Source organism: Cannabis sativa, chromosome 6 (genome assembly GCF_029168945.1).
Source record: "Cannabis sativa cultivar Pink pepper isolate KNU-18-1 chromosome 6, ASM2916894v1, whole genome shotgun sequence".
Classification (NCBI taxonomy): Eukaryota; Viridiplantae; Streptophyta; class Magnoliopsida; order Rosales; family Cannabaceae; genus Cannabis; species Cannabis sativa.
The window spans coordinates 1,515,768-1,537,190 of record NC_083606.1 but is presented as its reverse complement, the minus strand read 5'-3'; the positions used below and the strand labels follow the sequence as shown (position 1 = coordinate 1,537,190).

General features: G+C 31.5%; 4 protein-coding genes across 7 annotated transcripts; all 4 read right to left on the bottom strand.

Moving 5' to 3' along the window:
* LOC115695966 (serine/threonine-protein kinase D6PK) lies at window positions 1-3,568 on the bottom strand. 3 transcript variants are annotated; one of them, XM_030623077.2, is made up of 3 exons: window positions 3,050-3,568; window positions 1,474-2,509; window positions 1-1,065 (listed from the first exon to the last, which is right to left on the bottom strand). In XM_030623077.2, exons 2-3 carry the CDS (start codon window positions 2,370-2,372, stop codon window positions 186-188), a joined length of 1,779 nt encoding a protein of 592 aa, XP_030478937.2. In that variant the 5' UTR covers window positions 2,373-2,509; window positions 3,050-3,568; the 3' UTR covers window positions 1-185. The 3 variants fall into 3 exon arrangements, with proteins under 3 accessions (XP_030478937.2, XP_030478936.2, XP_030478938.2); XM_030623076.2 differs by having other exon boundaries at window positions 3,116-3,568; XM_030623078.2 differs by lacking the exon at window positions 3,050-3,568 and adding an exon at window positions 2,744-3,039.
* Window positions 3,569-12,529: 8,961 nt separating this feature from the next.
* LOC115695965 (uncharacterized) lies at window positions 12,530-13,029 on the bottom strand. The gene is made up of 2 exons (XM_030623075.2): window positions 12,870-13,029; window positions 12,530-12,782 (listed from the first exon to the last, which is right to left on the bottom strand). Exons 1-2 carry the CDS (start codon window positions 13,027-13,029, stop codon window positions 12,550-12,552), a joined length of 393 nt encoding a protein of 130 aa, XP_030478935.1. The 3' UTR covers window positions 12,530-12,549.
* Window positions 13,030-13,118: 89 nt separating this feature from the next.
* Window positions 13,119-15,529, bottom strand: LOC115695964 (mediator of RNA polymerase II transcription subunit 32). 2 transcript variants are annotated; one of them, XM_030623073.2, is made up of 2 exons: window positions 15,376-15,529; window positions 13,119-13,800 (listed from the first exon to the last, which is right to left on the bottom strand). In XM_030623073.2, the coding sequence occupies exon 2, from the start codon at window positions 13,782-13,784 to the stop codon at window positions 13,320-13,322; it is 465 nt and encodes a 154-aa protein (XP_030478933.1). In that variant the 5' UTR covers window positions 13,785-13,800; window positions 15,376-15,529; the 3' UTR covers window positions 13,119-13,319. The 2 variants fall into 2 exon arrangements, with proteins under 2 accessions (XP_030478933.1, XP_030478934.1); XM_030623074.2 differs by having other exon boundaries at window positions 15,357-15,515.
* A 1,012-nt stretch (window positions 15,530-16,541) lies between these two features.
* On the bottom strand, window positions 16,542-19,922 carry LOC115694817 (uncharacterized). The gene is made up of 9 exons (XM_030621908.2): window positions 19,651-19,922; window positions 19,252-19,437; window positions 19,023-19,149; window positions 18,856-18,936; window positions 18,555-18,751; window positions 17,775-17,870; window positions 17,580-17,673; window positions 17,358-17,477; window positions 16,542-17,263 (listed from the first exon to the last, which is right to left on the bottom strand). Exons 1-9 carry the CDS (start codon window positions 19,840-19,842, stop codon window positions 17,160-17,162), a joined length of 1,197 nt encoding a protein of 398 aa, XP_030477768.1. The 5' UTR covers window positions 19,843-19,922; the 3' UTR covers window positions 16,542-17,159.
* Between the last annotated feature and the right edge of the window lie 1,501 nt (window positions 19,923-21,423).

The following is a 21,423-nucleotide window of genomic DNA, read 5'->3' as shown; positions in this document are numbered from 1 at the left end:
TTTGGAGATCACTAAACATTTTTAGCTTCTGCATTACAAAGTATGAAAATGTATCACAACATCAAACATATGATCATTATAAACATAACAACACTATTTTTTTTTCTTTTCAACATGACCAACATTTCAGAAGCTGAAGCTATGCATCTTTCTCAAGCAAAAATTAAAGAAAAAATAACAATATTTTAAAAGAAATCAAATTCAAGATAATTGTTTTGATCGGGGTAAGCAGCTGAGGCAGCACCGTTATTAGCTTTGTCGCTTGTTGATGATACTACCGGTGATGACAACCGCTCAAACTCAACTGGTTTTGGTATCTCGGGTGGGCTTGCACATCGAATCAATGCCCAGTTTATGCCTTCGAAGAATGGATGCTGTTTAATCTCTGTAGCGCCTCGTTTGTATGCCAATCTATTCTGTGGCTCTTTCACAAGCAATCCTCTTATCAAATCTCTTGCTGAAAAGCTTACTACTGGTGTCTCGGGGAACCTTAATGGTTGCCCAACTACATTGAAGAGAGTAGCTCGGTTTCCTGATCCCTTAAAAGGGGTCTTACCGAACAATAGTTCGTACAAAAAGATACCAAAAGTCCACCAATCAACAGCACTACCATGCCCTTCGCCTTTGATGATTTCGGGTGCTAAGTACTCGTGTGTTCCAACAAATGACATTGAGCGAGCGTTGGTTGGCTCGGCTATAAGCTCTGGCAATGGAGTGACTTGGTTGCCCATTTCATTTTTCGGTTTCCTTTCTTTCTTTGATTTGCTCGAAAAGAAACGAGGACCAAAGCATGTTGTGGGAACCGCACAGGTTGGTTGAATACAAGAGGGTTGAATACAAGTTGGTTGCACACAGTAAACCGAGTTCCTTCTTAGGGGATCAGATTCGGGTGCTGATGACTTGACAAGTGTTGGACTAACAACACAGCGTAGAGAAAGATCGAAATCAGAAAGCATTATATGCCCATCATCCCTAACAAGGACATTTTCTGGCTTCAGATCACGGTAAACAATCCCGAGCATGTGGAGATATTCAAGAGCAAGAAGAACTTCGGCCACATAAAACCTGCAATATCGAAAGTCATACATAATAGCAACGCCAATTACAGTCAGTTCCTGAACAAGCACAAATCCAACGAGCAAAGTTTGAAACTTTATACAAAAATAATGTTTTTGGAGTTCATCTTAGCAAAGTTCTGAAATTGTTCACTCTAACATATCGAATAAATCGTTCCATATTAAGGGTAGTTAGCTAAATATTGGATTAGTTAAGTGTTGGTTTCATTAGTTAAAGAGTGTCTTAACTAACTAAACTAACACATAACTAATCCAACAGTACCTAACATAGCTATATTTCATCATTAATAACTCAACAAATCAGTTTGACATGAATTCAACAAATTACCAACAAGGCAAATTCAACAAAAATATGAATTATGTAAAAATATAAAGCCGAAAGAGAGAAATGTCATACTTAACAGCCTGCTCGGTGAAATGCTTCCCGGGTTGTCTCTGCCTAAGAGTATGCAAATCACCACCAGGACAAAACTCCATCACCAAACAAGAATACTTCTCGGTCTCGAAATGGGTGTATAGTGAAGGAAGGAAAGGATGGTCTAAGGATTGTAAAATCTCTCTTTCAGTCTGAGCCCGAAGCAGTTTCTTTCGACTAGCTAAAGAAGTTTTATCCATAACTTTCATTGCAAAATAACATTTTGTTCCCCTAAGCTCTGAAAGATAAACACTTCCAATATCTCCACACCCCAACTTTTTCAAAAGTCTAAAATGCCCGAAATTCAACACACCTTCCTTTGTTCTAACAGCTTGAATCGCTTCCCATTGTATGTCATTAGCCTTATGAGGTTTGTTAACACTGCTACTCAAGCTACTACAAGTACTCTCATCACTCACATCACTACTTGTACTTCCCCTACAAATACTACTCTTTCCACTCTCAACAAACTCGCCCCGTTCGCTAACTTTAGCGCTTCCACTAGTCTTAGCAAGACTACTAACCCCATCACTAACTTTAGCCGCCCCCGAAGAAGCAACATTCACTCCTACTCCTAGATCACCACCATTTTCGGGTAGAGTTTTAGTTCCAATTGGTTCTTGGAGTGATAAACTAGAGTTTAACTTATCTACTAAACAACTTTGAGGTTGTTTTTTGCTCTCAATTGTTTCTAAAGAAACCTTTTTCGAAACAACTTGTGGGGCGGTTTTAGGGACTAAATCTCTTGGGGTAACTGGCTCTGATTTACTAGTCTTGGAAATCTGTATAGGGGGTGGCCTTCTTGAGTTTCCTTCTGTTTTTTGACTTATTTTTCTTTGCCTTTCAGGTGAAATTCTAGTACTGGATGATTTTGATGCCATTGATATAAACTGGTTTTGAGATCAAATTGAACAAAACCCATTTACTCAGATCCCAATTTCATCACTTCATTCACACCACCATTGATAAACTCAGTTGTTTTCATCTTCATGTTCATCAAAAAAACCAAGTGAAATTTCTACAATTAAAACATAAAAAAAAAATTAAAAATCAGACTTTACCATAATGGGAAAATAATGAAACAAAAATGAAAATCAGTTAATTAACATTTGAAGCAAATAAAGAAACAAATCTAAATTAACTACCCAATATACCTAAAAAGTTAGTTTGCCCTAATAGATGAAATCAAAAACATAACACCCTAATAGATCAAAAAGTTGAGATTTTTACAGAGAAAAATTATGTTATGTACCTTAAAATGCTGATCCTTTATTCAAATCAAAGCATAAATCTTTATTATATGAAACTAAATGAATTCTCAACACAAATGTAGTTTCATTTCTCTATTAGCTTTTTCACTATTACAAACCCCAAAAAGTCTATAAGAGCAAAAGATAAGAACAAAGTAAAAGAAGATAGATTCATACAGATCTCAAACACTAATAAGAGACCCACTTCTTTGGATCCAAAAAGTCCCCACACAAAGACCCAGATGCTAAAAAACAAGAAAAAGATAAGAGATGATGATGAAGAAGAAGAAGAAGAAGCAAAAACCTACCAAGCATCATAACACAAAGACCCAATTAAAAGCCAAGAGAGAAAAAGTAAGTCTCAAAAAGGGTACCTGAGACTTGTGAGAGAAAGAGAGAGAAGTCACTATAAAGATCAGAACTTTGGTTTAACAGAGTGAAGAAAAAAATTAATAAAAATCAAATCTTTTTCCTCTCCAAGAGCACTAAATATCATCACTTTCACTACTACTACTTCTACTGTTTAGAGAGATAAAAGGGAAGAACAAATGTGTAAGAAAGATTAGCTCTTTCCTTTGCTTTCCTTTCCCCTAAAACTTGTGGAGTGAGAGAAAAAGCAATGAAGAGAGAGAGAGAGAGAGAAAGAGTAAAGCTTTCTGTTGTGTTTTTAGAAAGAGTTGGGTCCATGAAGGGAGAGAAAGTGAGAGAGAGAGAGGGGTCAAAGTTGAAGAAGCTTTTTTTATTTTTTTTGGAGGGTTCAATTATTTTCAATGTATTTGTCTAAAATTACAAAGGTCTGAATCAAACATACAACATATGGGCCTCCAAACTCTCTAATCTGTCTCTCATGCTTTGGTGACTTTATTATTATTATTATTACATTTTATATAAATAATAATAATTACTAATATTTGTAATAATTATTAAGCTAATTAGGGTTTTGAGTCTTTCGTGAAAATTATTAAATTTAAGAATTTTCGTTCGATTTTACTAATAGATGTCTAACGTAAATAAAAGTTTAAGAACATAATTCGGTATATATTTAAATTCAAAGATACGTTTTAATACGCGAACAATGTTACAGTAAGAGTCTGTAAGAAATTGAACGGAAGTTCTTGTATTTAACCATTTCAATAGTTGAGAAAAGCTCGAAAATATAATTTATATGTTATAATTCGGAGAAAAAATATCCTAATTAATGTATTTTTTAGGAGGAAATTAGCCTAAGATTTATTAAATTAAATTACACTATAAAAACAAAATATTAATGGTAATGCCCACTATTATTGCAGTTTAGTAAATTTTAATAATAATTAAGTAAATATATGAATATCTCTTTAATTAATGTTAGAATTTTTTTCAACATTGTATACCTTCTCCTAATAGTATATCTTTATCATTTTTGCATTTTGGAAATTTGTTAGACTAATTTTATTAAAAAAAAGTAGATTAATTTTTTTTTATAGAATAATGAAATAGATACAAAGTGTATAAGAATAAGTAAAATACTAAAAGACACAAATAATACTTAATACCATTTAAAGTATCATATCGCTAAAATGATACAATTTAAGTATCGAGTCTCGTATAATTTAATATAATAATTTTTATATAATATCATTAATCAATCACAAAATACCACCTCTACGTAATATTAGATACCACTGATATTTTATAATGATACTCTAAAAATAATTATTTAAATAAGTGTAGCATAGTAACCCTTTTAAAGAGTGTAATATAAAATTATCCTATTATTATTATTATATTATGCTAATTTGCATTTGGGGGGCTTAAATTTCTTGGGAATATCCAGAGTTGTCCCTCACTCACTTATAATTATAATAAAAAATAAAAAATATTAATTCAATATTAAGTGGTCCTAAATATAGAGTGAGCTGCCTTAAACATAAATTTATAAATATATTTTAGGTATTTGTGGATAATTATATACATAAATTGGTCCACAACATGTCAGTTGATGAGACCATGATCATTCATCAGATCTGACGGTGAGAAATTAATTACTCAAAAAAATAATTTATAATTAAAAAAAAAGTGGGCCCATTTTTCTTTTTCTCATTTGTTGTCATGGGTGGAGATAGGAGTTGGCAAATAATTGGTTTTTTTTTTTAATTAATTAAAAAACAATAATAATGTTAATTAATAGATTTTTTGTTAATTGGGAATAATTGTAGATTTAAATAAATTAATAAAAATGTAATCTTCACAAAATTTTCTCTCCACCAAAGTAGATCTGATTGATAAAAATTTGATCTTTCTTGGAAATGGGTTCTTGTTTTCAACTTCAAAATGTGTTAATCTACACAATATATATAATTTGGTCACTCAATTATTAATTATACACATTTTTTCCCCATTATATATCTTTGATTTTTTTTTCCTTTTTCAGTTTTGGGTTTTTTTTTCTACCTAGAGTTTCTGAAGAAAGAAAAGGTACTTTTTAGGAAAAGAAAATAAAAAATAATTATTCCATAAAGTAGTGTTACTGTCAATTTCTTATTACAATATTTTAATTAATTTTTGTACTTGAAAATACATGTTGGAATATTTTTTCCAAAAAAAAAATTATGGGGATGTTCGTTATGCTTACAGAATCAGTTCTGTAATTTTTAAAAATTTCGAATAATTTACAGTATCGAAAATACATTTAAAATTTTTTAAACATGTGAGGAAAAATGGAATATCAAGAACTCTGTTCTCGGTACTGTAAATTTTTTAAAAATTTATTGGAATAACACTGTAACTATAATAAATACCATTATAAAAAAAATATTCTGAACATGTAATTTCGAACTAAAAAATTGTAATTAACACTATTTCATAAACATAGAATAGACCTAACTTTTTGTTTTTTTTTTTTTATTGAAATGGAAGCTTCATTTAAGGTTGATCAAAGGGCAAAAGCCCTACAAGTCCAGCAGATAAATCACAATCTCACTAAAAGATAACAAAACCGATTCAAAAGGAGCATTAAGCTCAAGGCTCATACAGGAGCATAAAAAGGGTCAAACACCTCGAAAAATGCCCACTACGGACATAAGGTGCACCACACCGAAACAACTCAAACTGTGATAGTCAATAGTCCCGTGATCTGTAAGGGAAAATACTAGGTAAGCTGTGCAATCCCACATCGCCTGAGGAAGGTCAAGTGGGATGATTCTGAGACTGTGTAGTTATAGGACTACACACTTGAAGAGGACTTAAATAGATTGATTGGTACTACCTATATCAACAAGGTGCATCTTGTTTTTCGGTAGCCCATCACGAGAACTCTACAGTTAAGCGTGCTTGACCTAGGGTAATTTCAGGATGAGTGACCTCCTGAGAAGTTTTCCTAAGAAGCGTGCAAGTGAGGACAAAGCACGCTGAAAACACTCGTGTTGGTCTGTAGGGTCAGTCATCAATCCAGGAAGCAGCCAGAGTGGCGTACTCGTGTATAAAAGCCATTATTCTATGGGTGTAAGGGTCCAATGGAAGCTTGAAGCGGGGACGTTACAAATGATATCAAAGCAGTGACTCAACCGGAAATGTGGTCGACGAGGACGTCGAACCCCATAAGGGGGGTGATTGTGATAGTCAGTAGTCCCGTGATCCGTAAGGGGAAATACCGGGTAAGCTGTGCAATCCCACATCGCTTGGGGAAGGTCAAGTTGGATGATTATGAGACTGTGTAGTTTTGGGACTACACAGTTGAAGAGGACTTAAATGGATTGATTGGTACTACCTATATCAACAAGGTGCATCTTGTTTTTCTGTAGCCCATCACGAAAGAACTCTATAGTTAAGCGTGCTTGACCTAGGGTAATTTCAAGATGGGTGACCTCCTGAGAAGTTTTCCCAGGAAGCGTGCAAGTGAGGACAAAGCACGCTAGAAACACTCGTATTGGTCTGTAGGGTCAGTCATCAATCTAGGAAGCAGTCATAGTGACATACTCGTGTATAAAAGTCATTATTTTGTGGGTTTATGGGCCCAATAGAGACTTAAAGCGGGGAGGTTACACAAACAACCTAACAAAATCAAATTAAACAAACAACAACAAAGATAGAACAACTTCAACAACCATCCCCCTAACGCACATGAGGCAAAATGCAAGCCCAAGACAGGTAGACCACAGGTCCACAGGCCCTGGAGCACCGCCAACTTTTGACGAGAAATAACCACGCTCGACCTCCTAAAATGGTTCTAAACGGTGAAGGTGATGAGACAATCTCTTTAGGGTAAATCATAATCTCCCTTCTACATCTACAAGACTCCGAAAGTTCATAACGAGTCATTGCGCACCGGAGCAAGGGCGCTTGAAAAGTAACCCAAGGAAGTAAATTGAAAACTTAAAAATATGAAAGAGCATCACTCCACCAAGGCCGAAGCACATGCTTGAAAAAGAACCTCGCACAAAACCAACTCCAAAAACGAGAGAAAGAGAGCCGCCAAAAGCCCACCACCGTTAGTGGCTTGCAACCCAAACTTAAAGGATGAAAATTTAATATTTTCTCAAAAAATAATAATTATAGGTTATTAATGAAAAAAGACAGTTGAATAATAATAATAATAATAATAATAATAATAATAATAATAATAATAATAATAATAATAATAATAATAATAATAATAATAATAATAATAAATAGTAAATAGGCAACTCGTGGTGTTGTACAGAATGTATTGTCTGGAATTTTTGTACAAAAAAATAGCAAACAAGTCCAAATTAATAAATAATGTTTCAAATTTAATTGATTATTTCATAGACAACATCACTAAAATACCCATAATCTTACTTTTTTTCAACATCTTCAACCTTACGATTAGATTAACTCATGAGATTATTTCTTCATAGTAAAAAAGCATATTTTGTAAAAGAAAGAAAATCATCATCATAATAATAATTACATTGTAATAAAGTTCAACAATGATTTTAATTTTTACTTTTATAAAAAATTATAAATATTAAATATAAAAAATAATTTATAACATAAATATTTAAATTTAATATCTTGTTACAGATAAATATTTAAGTTAATTTTTTTTACCGTAATAATACTTAATTATATTTATAAAATTTCAGTACAATACCTGTTAAGTGTTAAATCAAAAAACACACAGTAGTCCCTAATTGGTCTAGATTATTAATTTTTTATTTTTTCATTTAAGAATATAAATAAGAAAATAACACGTAGATAATGACTTGACAAAGTACTTATCTGCAAATGAAAATTAAACTTAAATAATTACACCGCAAATTACTTAAATAAAAATATTAATATGAAATACAATATAAAAATAAAACTCAAAAGACTAATTTATTAGTGATTTTTTTTATTATTATTATAAAAAATGAAAATTTAAACTATCGTACTATTGACACGATAGTGGGGGCTCATACTTTGTAACATGAGTTTAAAGGTTTCATTCTAAACTAATCCACAATTATATATATTTATAAATATAATTATATATTTTGAACTATTTTTAGGTGTAATTGTTAGTCCACCATAATAGAGGCAATGACTAAGCCATACTTTGTGATGAGTTGAGAATATTTATAAATTTAGACTTCTAGGAAGAGTTTAATATAATTTTCTTTAGTTAATTATTTTTTTGTAGCAATAATTTTCTTTAGTTATAGTAAAGAGATCAATTAAATTTTGATAATATTCCAAATAAAATAAAAATTTAAAGTGGGTTAGAGCTAGGGTCGGCTTAAGTATTGGGCAGCTTGGGCCATTGTACAATACCTCTATTTTTTTAAAGCCCATTTTTTTTTTTAAAGAAAAGGCCTATTTTTTCTTCTTTTTTTTCCCTATTATATACACATAATAAAAAACTTATAATTGAAAATTTATAAATGAATCTTAAAAAAATGTTAGTAATAGAATTGTAGTTTTAATGTACACAATCTTTTCTTTTTAAAAGAGTCCAATTTTAAAATTTTGCACAAGACTCTTAAAATGCTTGGGCTGAGCCTGGTTAGAGCGCAAATACTCTCCTTGCTCCTTCTGCCAACGAGTGAAGATGATTATATAACGTTGTTCTCTCTCTATTTTAAGTTAACATTGTAAATAGAATTGAGAATCATTAACATGTTATGTGCTGAAAGATATAAGAGTAATTTACGGTATAAATATATTTAAGTTTAACTCTCGGTTATAAGTAAAGGGAAATTTGAATTTATATGCTTAAATAATTAAAAAATTTTATTATTATACCAAAAATTTACACTATAAAAAAACTATACTTTTTTTTTCAAAACCCCAAAAATACCCCCTCACAATTCTCTCTCTCTCTCTGCATCATCTCTCTCTCTCTCAGCCAACTCTCTCTCTCTCTCAACTCACAGTCGACCCCAACGCCACCCGAACCCAAACCCCATCCCCATCGGACCCAAACGCCACCCACTCTCGGACCCAAACGCCACCCACGAAACCCACTCTTTCTTCCTCTCTCTCTCTCTCAAATCGCAGAAAAAAAAAAAAGTTTCAGAGCCTATGGTCGGACCTTGGGGTCCGACCAATCGGACCCATCGGACCCAAGGTCCGACCATCGGACCTTTCTCTTCCTCTCTCTCTCAAATCGAAGAAAGAAAAAAAAAAAAAAAAAAAAAATTCACGGCTGGTCGGACCTTGGGGTCGATGGGGTCCGACCAATCGGACCCATCGGACCCCAAGGTCCGATGGTCGGACCTTTCTCTTCCTCTCTCTCTCAAATCGCAGAAAGAAAAAAAAAAAAAAGTTTCACGGCTGGTCGGACCTTGGGGTCCGATGGGGTCCGACCAATCGGACCCATCAGACCCCAAGGTCCGACCATCGGACCTCTTTCTTCCTCTCTCTGAAATCTGAAGAAAAAAAAAAAAAAAAAGAAAAGTCCCACAGCCGAAGGTTTGGTGGGTGGCGTTTGGGTCCGAGAGTGGGTGGCGTTTGGGTCCGATGGGGATGGGGTTTGGGTTCGGGTGGCGTTGGGGTCGACTGTGAGTTGAGAGAGAGAGAGAGTTGGCTGAGAGAGATAGAGAGAGAGAGAGATAATGTTTGTGAGGGGGGTATTTTTGGGGTTTTGAAAAAAAAAAGTATAGTTTTTTTATAGTGTAAATTTTTGGTATAATAATAAAATTTTTTAATTATTTAAGCATATAAATTCAAATTTTCCTAAGTAAATTCATAAATTTAACTCTAAATTAATGATTTGTACTAAAAATTACACATGGATATTCACTTGACACTTAGTGATTGGGTACCTACAGAAGTTTCAAAAATATAACTTAGTATTATTATCGTCAAAATTAAATTTAGGTATTTATTTATAACTATTAATTAAACTTAAGTATTTATATCGCAAATTACTTAAACATAAAATAAAAATGGGGTTTTTTCTTTTTTTTTTTTTTTTTTCATTTTTACACTTTAAAACAGTTTTTTTTTTTTTTTTTTTTTTACAAAACCCCTATTGCAACTAGAGCTCCAACTTAAATTGTAACAAAAAATCGTATAGAAACCCTTATTGTAACTAGCGCTGTAACCACTTTAGAAACTCAAACCGTAAATTTAAAAAAAAAAATAAAAAAATATATGAAATAATTCCCCTAAAATAAAAGTCCCATTAATAAAGTTGAATTTAAACTACAAATTATAAACATATGCAAAATTCATACTTTTGTTTGGTAATATAATAAAATGCATTAAAATTTAGTTATTAAACAAATTATGTTGGTCATCTAAATTAATCAAGTGCATTCAACAAGGGATGTGGGCACAACATCTAGTAGCATCAATAATGTTTAGTTTAAATAAAAAAATCCCTTTTTTTCTTATGAATTATATTGAGAACATGAATGGCTTTAATAAGAGTCTATTGTTGTGTTGTGTGAAACTTAATGACTTGTGCTAATTTGTTGTGCCCACTAAAAAAATAAATTTATAACACACAACATTGATTAACTCCACCCACCAACCTAAAAAATAAATCAAAGATTTTAATTTAATTTAAAATATATTATTAGGAGTTTGGTAGTGGAATTGAATGATTTTTTTTTGAGATTTGAAATGAAGAACATATAACTTATTAATTATCTTACAAACTACCAAATTTTTGTGTGGTGAAAATAATCCATTGATAATGATGGAAGCAAGTTCAATGTTTTTGTTTTTATTTTCAATTAATTTATCTCTTATATTAAAACAATATGAAGCTTAAAAATGAAAAGCTGCAAAGGAGAAATATCCTAATCTGCCAATATTCTTTGTTGACTAGAAAATTTTTGGGCAGAGTGAGAGTACTAAGATCCAAAAGAGTAAAGATTAATTGTAATTATGTGGTCCAAACAATATTTTTTTTTTCTTTTGAAGAAAATTAAGATGAGTAAAACCCAATTTTGGGCAACATTATAATCCAATATCCACCTAGAAATGGTGGAGTTTCTTATCCAAAATTAGTACAAAATTTTAAGAATAATTTAGTGGGAAAATTAAGCTATATATATAGGTACACTGTATTAAAAAATTTAAATTTTTTATGCATAATTTTTTTTATCTCATTAAAATAATTTCTTATTTTTGTATTATATAGACTGATGTTGTTTCATTAGCTGAAAGAAAAATTAGCAAAAAAAATAAAAGAAAGTTAAATTTGACTTAAATATTTTATATATAAATATATTTTTATATAGTGTAAAAATAGATATTTTTTAATATTTTTATTAATAAAATAGTTAAATTAAGTATAAAATTTAAATTTCTTGTTTATTATTCGTTATTGAATCAAAATCTAATAATTTAAAATTTTTAAAATTAATATTTATATTTAAATTTGTTTAGTATAATACACTATTTTAAATATTTATATATATATATAGTTAAAAAGACATGTTTATTTTTCATTGGATTTTGGTTGGTTGGTCAAACATCACTATTCATTTAAAATTTAATTGCAAATATGTGAAGAAAAACAAAAACTAAGATAATGTTTGTGGTGATATTCAATGTTTTGCATGAAAACATATTTGTCATTTTGTGAATGGTGTTGTTGTTATTGAGAGTGATCACTCAAGAATGTTTGAACTAAAACGAATATTTTGTACCAAGTGAAAGGTTCTCAAAAGTACATTTGCATTGAGAAACAACCCATTTATGGTAAAGGGTAATTTTGATGTGTCAAAAAATGAGTAAGAAAAAGTATCATAATATGTGAATGCATGTGTAAACATCATTTGATGCTTTTATTAAGGAAACTAAGTATGAACAAACATAAGAGGAGTAACTCAAATAATCATGATTTGATTTGATTTGTGTTGTTAAGAGTTTTTTTTTCCAACATTTACATGACAATTCTTATAAGAATAAATATGATTTTTGCTCTCTTAAATTTTTACCTATTTGTGTTCTCAAATTTTTCATGTTATTTTAAACTCTTTTAAATTATTATAACTATTAAATTGTATCCTTATGTTTAAAATTCGAGAAATTGTTTGATAATAATTATAGTTTGGGGATACAACTCGGCAATTCAATAATAATTTAAAGAGCACAACTCAACAATGATAATACTTCATGTAGTGTGAAGCAATTTCGTGTAAACTTTATTCTTTTAGACTGATTAGATGAACGATTTAGCTGTGGTAAAATTCAATAGGCACAATCATGTAATGGTAATAGTAAAAGGAACACATATCATATTTATTCTTTTTATAATTTATTAGTCCCCAAATGTATGAAAGCCATTAAAAATGAAAGGATGTCAAAAGAGCCTAAGTAGTGTGGAATGTGCATGAAAGAATGACATCAATTGGAGGCCTCAACTTTAATATGTCAATGTTCTAAACAGCAATGCTATGTGATAAAAAATCACAAGTAATAATTGGTGGTTATGAATAATTTCAGTACATTCATGGGTACTACTAGCCATTCGAATCGATTCTTCGATTGCAGCATGGTTTTCAGTTGTTTTTGAGATGAAGTTTTCTGCAATAATCGATGAGATTAAACTTACACTTTGGAATGACTCTGTTGCTTTGCTCTTCTGTACCGGTTCTCCTGCTCAAACAATCCTTGATCCATTCAACAATGGATGATGAATGACTAAGCACCTCATGGAAGCAAACTAAAGACCAAAAACCTTACCTGTATTCAACGATGAAAACAACTCGGTAGCAGCAATGGGAATCGTTGAACAAGTTCTACCTTCTTGTTTATCCGAGCAATCTGCAAGATGATCCAGCAAAATCCAAAGCTTGATGAACCACATGGATAAAAAAGAGAACAACACGTAGTAATTAAACATGAGTTTGCACCATTGAAGATGCCAAGATCAGTGGAGCTTAGCAAAAAGTGAAACAACTATATCAGATGTGACAATATCACAGGCATAAATGAGGAACAGTATCTGAAATTATTAAGGTGAACTAGAATCTTTCATACAGCCAGAATCAAAACCTGAAGAGCATAGCCTTTCTTCCCTTTGGATATCGAGTAAAACTCTACGAAAATTTTACATGAAAGAATGACTCTCTTAGAAGATACTACAGTCGAATCACTACATCTTACAAAAAGAAAAACTCAACAAATGGAGAGTTATTGAGCTGAATCCTCAGAAAATCTAGCATCGAAAGGAGCTCCCGGTGTATGGGAATGAGCGGCTGAACCAGCAGAAGAACCTGAAGAGCCATGTTGAAGTTCAAGGACAAGCCACCTAACGGTTTTGCTCATCTGTTCCAAACGAACAGCGCTAATTGCTGGAAGACCAGTAGTGGCAGCAGGGCCAATTCCAATCCCAACACCAGACTTTCCAACCACCGAGCCTGTGGCTTCATCCACAAGGCACTCTGATCCTATCCTTTGCTTGACAGACTCCACAAACTCCTCAGCTTGATCACATGCCACTCTGAATAATTCCCATTTCTGTTTGAAATTCTCGAGAGCTGCATCGGTGGCTAATGTTTTCTGGGCACTACAGCTTTCCTTAGCTTCAAGGATATTTGCAGCTGCAGCAACAAACTCTTGGTATGCATTGCTCAATGAATCAACTATATTGTCCATTGTGTGGACTCCCAAACTGAAATTGAAAGCAACGATTGAGTCAAAATCTATCAAAATAGAAATCAAACTAAAGAAATTGAATATTCCTTCATAAAATTCCATTTGATTTTAACTAAAAAAAACTAATCAATAGCAATAAATCATCATAAATATATGTTTTTTTTTTTTATTAAGGACCCTAATAATAAGAACCCTAATCCTTCAAACTCCAGATTATGAACACCCGAGCGGCCAAAATTGTTACTTGAACATGCTACTTTTCGAAACAAAGAGATAGACAACAGAAAGCAATCCCCCTCCATGTTCAAATATCAATCTCCTGGTCCTTGATTGCTTAACTCTTTTATTCAGTAACAAAAAAATCTGGGAAAAGTATAAAATTTGATACTAGAGAATCTTCTAACCAGAAAGATGGGTAGATTGGATTGATCTTGAATATGAGGATTGGGTGTTTGTGATCAAAAAGCTCAAACACAGGGAGAGTTGGGTTAAAGGCTTAAACTTGGAAAAATATTTGATTCTGGAGATATATATAAATATATATATTTATATATATATATATATATATATATATATATATATATATATACATATAAACAAATCCATGGGCATGGTTTGTTTCTAACTAAAAAACTATACTTTTAAAAGGGGTGAATTGAAAAACCTTATAAGACTTTGAATTTTGGTGTGGATCTTAAAACACTAAACACTATTTGGCTTGAAGAGTGTATGAAAATTGTTTCTTTCATATTGATAATTGTTTTTTCAACACAATATATATATATATATATATATATATATATATATATCTACCTATGTGTAGATATAATAAAGCTAATTATAATTTTTTCACTAGAATTTTAACACGTATCAAATCGTGTCTAACTTTTCAAGCTGTTAAAAATTTACCCCAAACTGTTCCGTATACCAAAACATGCCCACGTTAGTAAAATTATACAGATTTCCTTGAATCTAACAATCTCAATAATTGGGTAGAAATTTTTAAAGGTGTACAAAATTTGGGGCATGATTTGGCATAAGTTTGGAGAAAAATCCTAGTTAGCCTATAATAAACAAGTAAATTCTTTTACTTTCAAACCTACAAAAACTGTTTCAAGAAGCAAAACACAACTGAATCAAACCAACAATTGAGCTGAACACAACACAACACTAGGATATACTTTAATACTAGAAGCATAAAACATGAAGCCTAATTAAGCATTAAAAGTAACAAGAAAATTAATTGTAGCAAAAAACATACAAAACCCATATAAAAAGACCTAAACCAATGTGTTAAAACAAGTTGCAAATGACAGAAGAACCAACCAACAATTCTATTTGAACTTAAAGTTAGAAAAGGCATAAGAACAAAATAAGGGCAGCTCAAGAAGAGGAAAAAGTAAGAGAATTGAAATAGCTTAACCAAAAATCATACAAAGAGACAATGAAATTAGCAGAAAGTGCAATAAGGGAAAATTATAAAAAACCTAACTTTAACCCGCAAAATTAAAATTCAAACTCGATGAAACTGAAATTTCATAACAATTGTAAAAAGTAATGATCTTTATCAACCTTTGAAAGAAAAAAAAACCTTTTCTCAGAAGGGCAGCAACATGAAGCACTGGTTCGGTTATGGCCGGCGGAAGAGTGAGTGGCGATCGAGGAAGAAGGCCAGAGCAAACAAAATTCAGATTGACTGAAAATGATTAAAATGATTACTTGAAATTGAAAACAAATAAGTAAATAAAAGCTTAGATAAATACTAAGTTTAATTTTTAATTTAAGAATAAATTACTTAATTTATATTTCTGGGTGTAAAATTAATTACCATATGACAATTAGTTCAGCTTATTAATTTTTTATTTTTTATTTAAAAATTTATTTAAATATACTAATTAAAAAAAATAAGATGTAGAATTTAACTTGACATAGCTAAGTACCTACAAAAATTTTTAAAATATAACATAATTATTATTATCGTTAAAAATTAAATTTAATAATTTATTAAGGTGTGTTTACATTATTTTTTATTTAAAAAAGAGAGCCAAACATAATTTTTTAAAATCTATTTTAGAGTAATACTCCTCACCTCGACTTGATTCCAATCCAACTCAAACTCAATCCCCACTTTAGATCCTGGATCCTTGACCCGAATGCAACTCGGAACCAAACCCAAATCTAATCTTGGACTATAGAATCGGAGCCAGACCCAAACGCAAACTTGATCTAGTGTAGACTTTTACACTTAAGTTATATTCCAATCATTTTTGTGATAGTGGTGTTCATGGTGGTGCATTCATGGAGGTGTTATTATCCTCTTTGGTTCAATTTGTTTCTTGCTTTTTGTCTAATTTATGGTTTTTTTATTAAGGTTAACTAGGATTTGTCATCTTTCTTCTCCTAAATTTTTAAAGTTTTTAAAAATTTCTTTTAAATTATTGAGATTATTAGATTCAAGGATTTCTTTTTAATTTTACTAACGTGTGTTTGATATGAATTTTAAGGGCACGATTTGATAGGTATCAAAGTTCAGGAAGCATAATTTTACACATAGACAATCACACGAAAAATTTAAGAAAAAATATTTAACGACCTGAAAAATTAAATACAATTTAGTACACGTCATAACTCCAATGAAGAAAAGAAGTTCCTTGTGTGTATAGTCTTATTCATTGTGTGTATACTTATAGTGATGTGTAAGAGACTTCAGATTTGATTTCTAGTTTGGAGAGTTTTAATGTCATTTGTTCAATCAAACTAATTGAAAAGGGTCTTATGTAATGCAATGTGTAACATATATTCAACAATGAAATTCAAACAAATTTAATGTAGAAACCCTTGCAAATCTCATCTTGGAAGGAGTATCTTTTAGCTCCCATGAAACTATAGCAAGCCATTACTAATTAGGTGCCTAAAATCTTGAACTTTATCTGACCCTTTGAACTACAGAAAAAACTTTGTTCTTGGCTCGAACAGTGGCGCCATCTTAATAGCTGCTACCAAACACCAGCTCGGTTTAACGCCTAATTCAATGTTTTCGCAAGTCAAAACACCAAATATGAATCGAACTCCATAGCTGCAGCAACCGCCGAATTAGGCCCCCTAATCTCAAAACTACCAACAACCCGAACAACATCGATATCTTACAAGTGAGTAGTTCTTGAATGCGTTCTAAGCTCCCTCTAGCAGTGCCCTTGCAACAATCTCATTAAATTTGGCCCCCGAAAATCAAAACCCGAATTAACAATTATAATTCCAAGACTTGAAATAGGACAACAATGGCCTGAATGAATGGCTTCTTTTCTTTAGCTGTAGCTTTTACATAAATAGATTCTAAAACAACATGTTTCTCTATCAAGTGAACAAAAAACAGAATTATGAAAGCTCTGCGATCACTCGTTCGCATTTGTCTTCCAATATCTTTACCGCTTCCGTGAATAACGTTTCGGGAGGTAAGGCTCCGGTTGATTCAATAGTAACTAGTGAAAGTAAAAACCATTCCAATTAGATGAATCGATCATATTATGAAAATAAAAACATTCTAAATTGAGATCATGGTATTTGTAGACTTACATATGAAATGATTTTTAACTCGGCGTAATGATACACGGTCCTCCCATTCTTTGCCACCTCCAATGCACTCCCTACAATGAGTGCAATCTCGTGGGCGTGCTACCGTAGCTCGTTTCTTACCTGTTCAATGTTCGAATCGACAATCAAGAAAGAACGAAAAGAAATAGCCAAGACAGAAAGAAAGAAAGTTTTAAATCATATCGAGAAAGAGCATCAACTTACCGTTGCCAATATCTTCGATATCAAAGACATTTACAGGGCACTTTTTTTTTAGTTCCACGGCTACCTCGTCTTCAACATTTTGTAATAATACAATCTAGAATAGAAATTATGACAGAAAGATCACACAAGTGTTTCTGAAACTTCTAGTTAGAATCAAGAATTGAAAAGTTACTACTTAACAAACATATCATGTACCTCAGGAAGCATCCTATACCAAGCAGTAGCAACAGGGGACCACTTAGCATGAGTTTTACCGACGCCTTTAACGGCGTGTGCTTCTAATTCAATTTCCTATATGAAGACAGATCAATATGTTACTTCAAAATAAGAGAAAATCATACAAGTTAAAATGGATCATCATTCCAAAATCAAAAAGTACACTTCCACTAATGGCTTTTTACTTCATAAGATACTCATGAAAAACGTCTTAGCGGGTTCCTCAATTAACATTTAATAAAAAATCGAATAGAAGCCAAAAAACAATAGTGCCCCACAATAACACGCTAGAGCTTCATCAAATAATGTCAAGTTCCTTCTTTTTTTCGAAACTAAAGGGTATTAATCAGATACCCTGCAGGCCCTACTGTCATGTCCCACGAGACAACAGAGTCTTAATGTGCTAGTTGGGAGTCGAACATGAGAGCTCTGCCTAAGTCAGACGCAACTCAAGCAACTCTTGCCACTACAACAAAGCCCGGGGCTATAAACGCATTTTCTCCATCAAACTATCTCGTCAAGAAAATAATGTACTTGATTCCCCGATCTCCAATTCTAGCACGAATCCTAGCAACAGGTTAAACCTACGTCTTGTAGTTTTTTTACCTGAAACATCTACTGACTAAGCTGCTATCGTGAAACTACGGGACTAAAGTTTGTGTAAGCTATAAAGAGCTACATTTCTTAGTTTAGTGTTTGGAGACATGTAATTAAGTTGTAAAGATCTATACAGTATAAATCAAACATGCACAAGATTACCTGACCAGGGCCCAACTTGGATAAAATAATATTTTCCATAGTGGTGATTGGTTTGTTGGAAAACTCTGGAAAAGAATCCTGGCTGCAAGAGAATGATGTGTATGTTCTTGGTTTTGATGATGAACCAGACTTTGAATCTTCTGAGATCAAAGGAAACTCACTTCCATGGGGTAACCACTTCAATTCATTTGACTTTACTGCATTACAACATTACAAGATAACAAAAGCAAACAATACACAATAAGAGACCGAACAAAGAGATTTCGTTATGAGTTTTGCAGAAGAAAGAGAGAAGCTAAACCTGAAGTACGGGGCGTGTCTTTTGCACAACGAACGTGGAGTTTAAAAACAATTGTGTTCTTCTCATTTGGTGTATTATTCTCTAACATCATAAAAGAGAAAATCGGTTAGTCATTCGATTAAAGAGCATGAGAATGAAACTATTACTATTGAAATTGAGAGTCAAACCTGCATATTCAAACCATCTCGGATCAACCTTGATTGGAATGAGACCCAACCTGTGGGAAAGCACTTCATCTTGAACAATCGATGTGTTATTTGCAATGAGAACTTTCTCAATAGCCATTGTTGGAACCTAAACATATTATCAATCAGAGTAATGATCAGAATGTTTACAATTCTGAAAGCATTCAAAAACAATTCTGTCTAAATATTGTGTGAAACTATTGAATTGAACCTCAGCTATAAGGATTCGCCGAAACGCATTTGCAAGTGCTGGATCGATACCAATCATATCAAACTCCATATCTTCCTCTGTCAATCGAATAACCTTAACTTTAAAATTGTCGCAGAAATTATCTAACCGAGTACTGTTATCATAACCAACAGATGCATAAGCACCAGAGTACTGTAAGGTATCAGTCTGCAAGCAAAAACAAAAACAAAAAAAGCATACTTGTTTCATAAGAAAGAAGAGAAATCACATCAAATCAAAGAAAAATCAGTTTGAAGCTCTCCAAATTCAAACCCTTATTGAGAAACCAAATGTTACATCTTTACCAACCAAATATCTATTTGAATTTTTTCTTCTTTTTTTTTTTTTAAATAAAAATCCATACTTGAGAAAAATACGTACATGAATGGGAGCATCGGCCTTCAATTCACATCGAGTTCTCTGAAATTCGAGATGAGGTGAAAGTTTTCCCATTGGAACATCTGGAAGGTCCTGTAAAAATTTCAGGATCTGATTTTGGGACGATTCATCAAGCGATTCTGACTCGGTCTCTGTTTCTGACTCAGTTTCAGCTCTCGGTATTCTACTCGCCATGGTTGTCTACTACTACAACTTTGTCTTCTCCACTAGAGGTAGTGTAGTAGCTACACTGCAACCATTTGAGTACTGTGAGGTTTTGTTAGGGTTTAAGGTTTAGGAACGATGACAGGGAAGGTCCATAATGGGCTGGGCCGGATTCGGCTGGGCCGGGCCGTACTATGATAAAGTTAGTCTTTTTTTCAAAGATACCATTTTTGAGTTGGGATATTTTCATAAATACTCAAAAATAGTAAAAAATTGCAAAAATACAATTTTAAACATTTTTTTTTAGGTTTATAAGTTTTTATTTACAAAAAAATATGGACTATTAATGTTTTTATATTTTGTTTTTGTGTTGTAATCTTGCTTTTTTTTTTTTGTTATTTGTATATTATTTTACGCTTTTTTAATGTTATTTTCTTATTTTTTCATGTAATTTTTATAGAGAAAATTATATTGTATATCCATTTTACTTTATTTGTTTTAATTTTTACCTTTATTTATATATTCTTTAAGATATACCTACTTTTATAGTTAGTGTTATTATTATACCCCTTAAGTTAATGTAAATCATGTACTAGACTTAAGTAAAGGGTGATGGTATATTGGGCAACTTACTCACAAAAGTACGTACATTTTAATGAAATATAATATGAGAATATTTTTGATTAATAAATACAAAAAAAAAAAGTATTTCTTATCCCATTTTTATATGACATCGTAAAATTGTAAATAAAAAAATAGAAAATTAAAAAAAAAATTGTAAAAATGTAAAAAAATAAAAATTGTTTGACCGTTGTTAAAAATTTTGCTATTTTTTTTTAAATTTTCCTAAAAGTACAACTTCTTTTGTACTATGACAAAGTTAGTCTTTTTTTTCAAAAATACCACTTTTAAGCTTCTCATTTTTGAAAATACATTTATCTATTGAGTTGACAAAAAATTACATGAGTTTTGGTTTCGGATCCTTATGTTTTAACTTAATATTATGATATATTCTTAAATTTTTTTAGAAGGGGATTTCGAATTTGAGAATTGTACTATACATACGATTTACAAACATATATATTATATTTTTAGACTTTGTGTTTTGTCAAAAAGATAAAAAATAGTCTCTTAGATTTGAGTTTGGTTGAAGTTTTTTTTTTACCTCGGGCTTTACTTGCGAAGTCATCAACTTGGAAAATGTATGCATTTTCAATATTTTGAATAAATTTAAATTTAGGAGAATATTTTTTTTTAACTATTTGACATGTTTAAAAATATTTTTTCTTAAAAAAAATAGTGAGATCACAATTTATGACATATATAAATTTATATAAACATATACACAAGAATTATTTTGAAGATTACATATCCACCATATAATTACAAACTTGGATTATTATTAATTTAAGATGACAAGTTATCATAATTCATTATTATTATTATTATTTTGTTGGCTAAATTGACCATAATCATGGTATAAATATCTAAATTTGAGTAAATATCAGATAATCATTTTTGCTAAAATGTGAAGAAAAACCATGAAAGATTTTTGGAGTGAAACAAAACAAAATATAACAAATGAATAAAGCTTATCTTTACTTTTGTTAC

Coding starts and splice junctions, on each gene's coding strand:
- LOC115694817 (XM_030621908.2), bottom strand. CDS start 19,842: ATGGCGAGTAGAATACCGAGAGCTGAAACTGAGTCAGAAACAGAGACC. Junction 19,438..19,650: donor AGGCCGATGCTCCCATTCAT/GTACGTATTTTT, acceptor TTTTGCTTGCAG/ACTGATACCTTACAGTACTC. Junction 19,150..19,251: donor GGCGAATCCTTATAGCTGAG/GTTCAATTCAAT, acceptor TAATATGTTTAG/GTTCCAACAATGGCTATTGA.
- LOC115695966 (XM_030623077.2), bottom strand. CDS start 2,372: ATGGCATCAAAATCATCCAGTACTAGAATTTCACCTGAAAGGCAAAGA. Junction 1,066..1,473: donor TTCACCGAGCAGGCTGTTAA/GTATGACATTTC, acceptor TCGATATTGCAG/GTTTTATGTGGCCGAAGTTC.
- LOC115695965 (XM_030623075.2), bottom strand. CDS start 13,029: ATGTTTAATTACTACGTGTTGTTCTCTTTTTTATCCATGTGGTTCATC. Junction 12,783..12,869: donor GTTTTCATCGTTGAATACAG/GTAAGGTTTTTG, acceptor TTGTTTGAGCAG/GAGAACCGGTACAGAAGAGC.
- LOC115695964 (XM_030623073.2), bottom strand. CDS start 13,784: ATGGACAATATAGTTGATTCATTGAGCAATGCATACCAAGAGTTTGTT.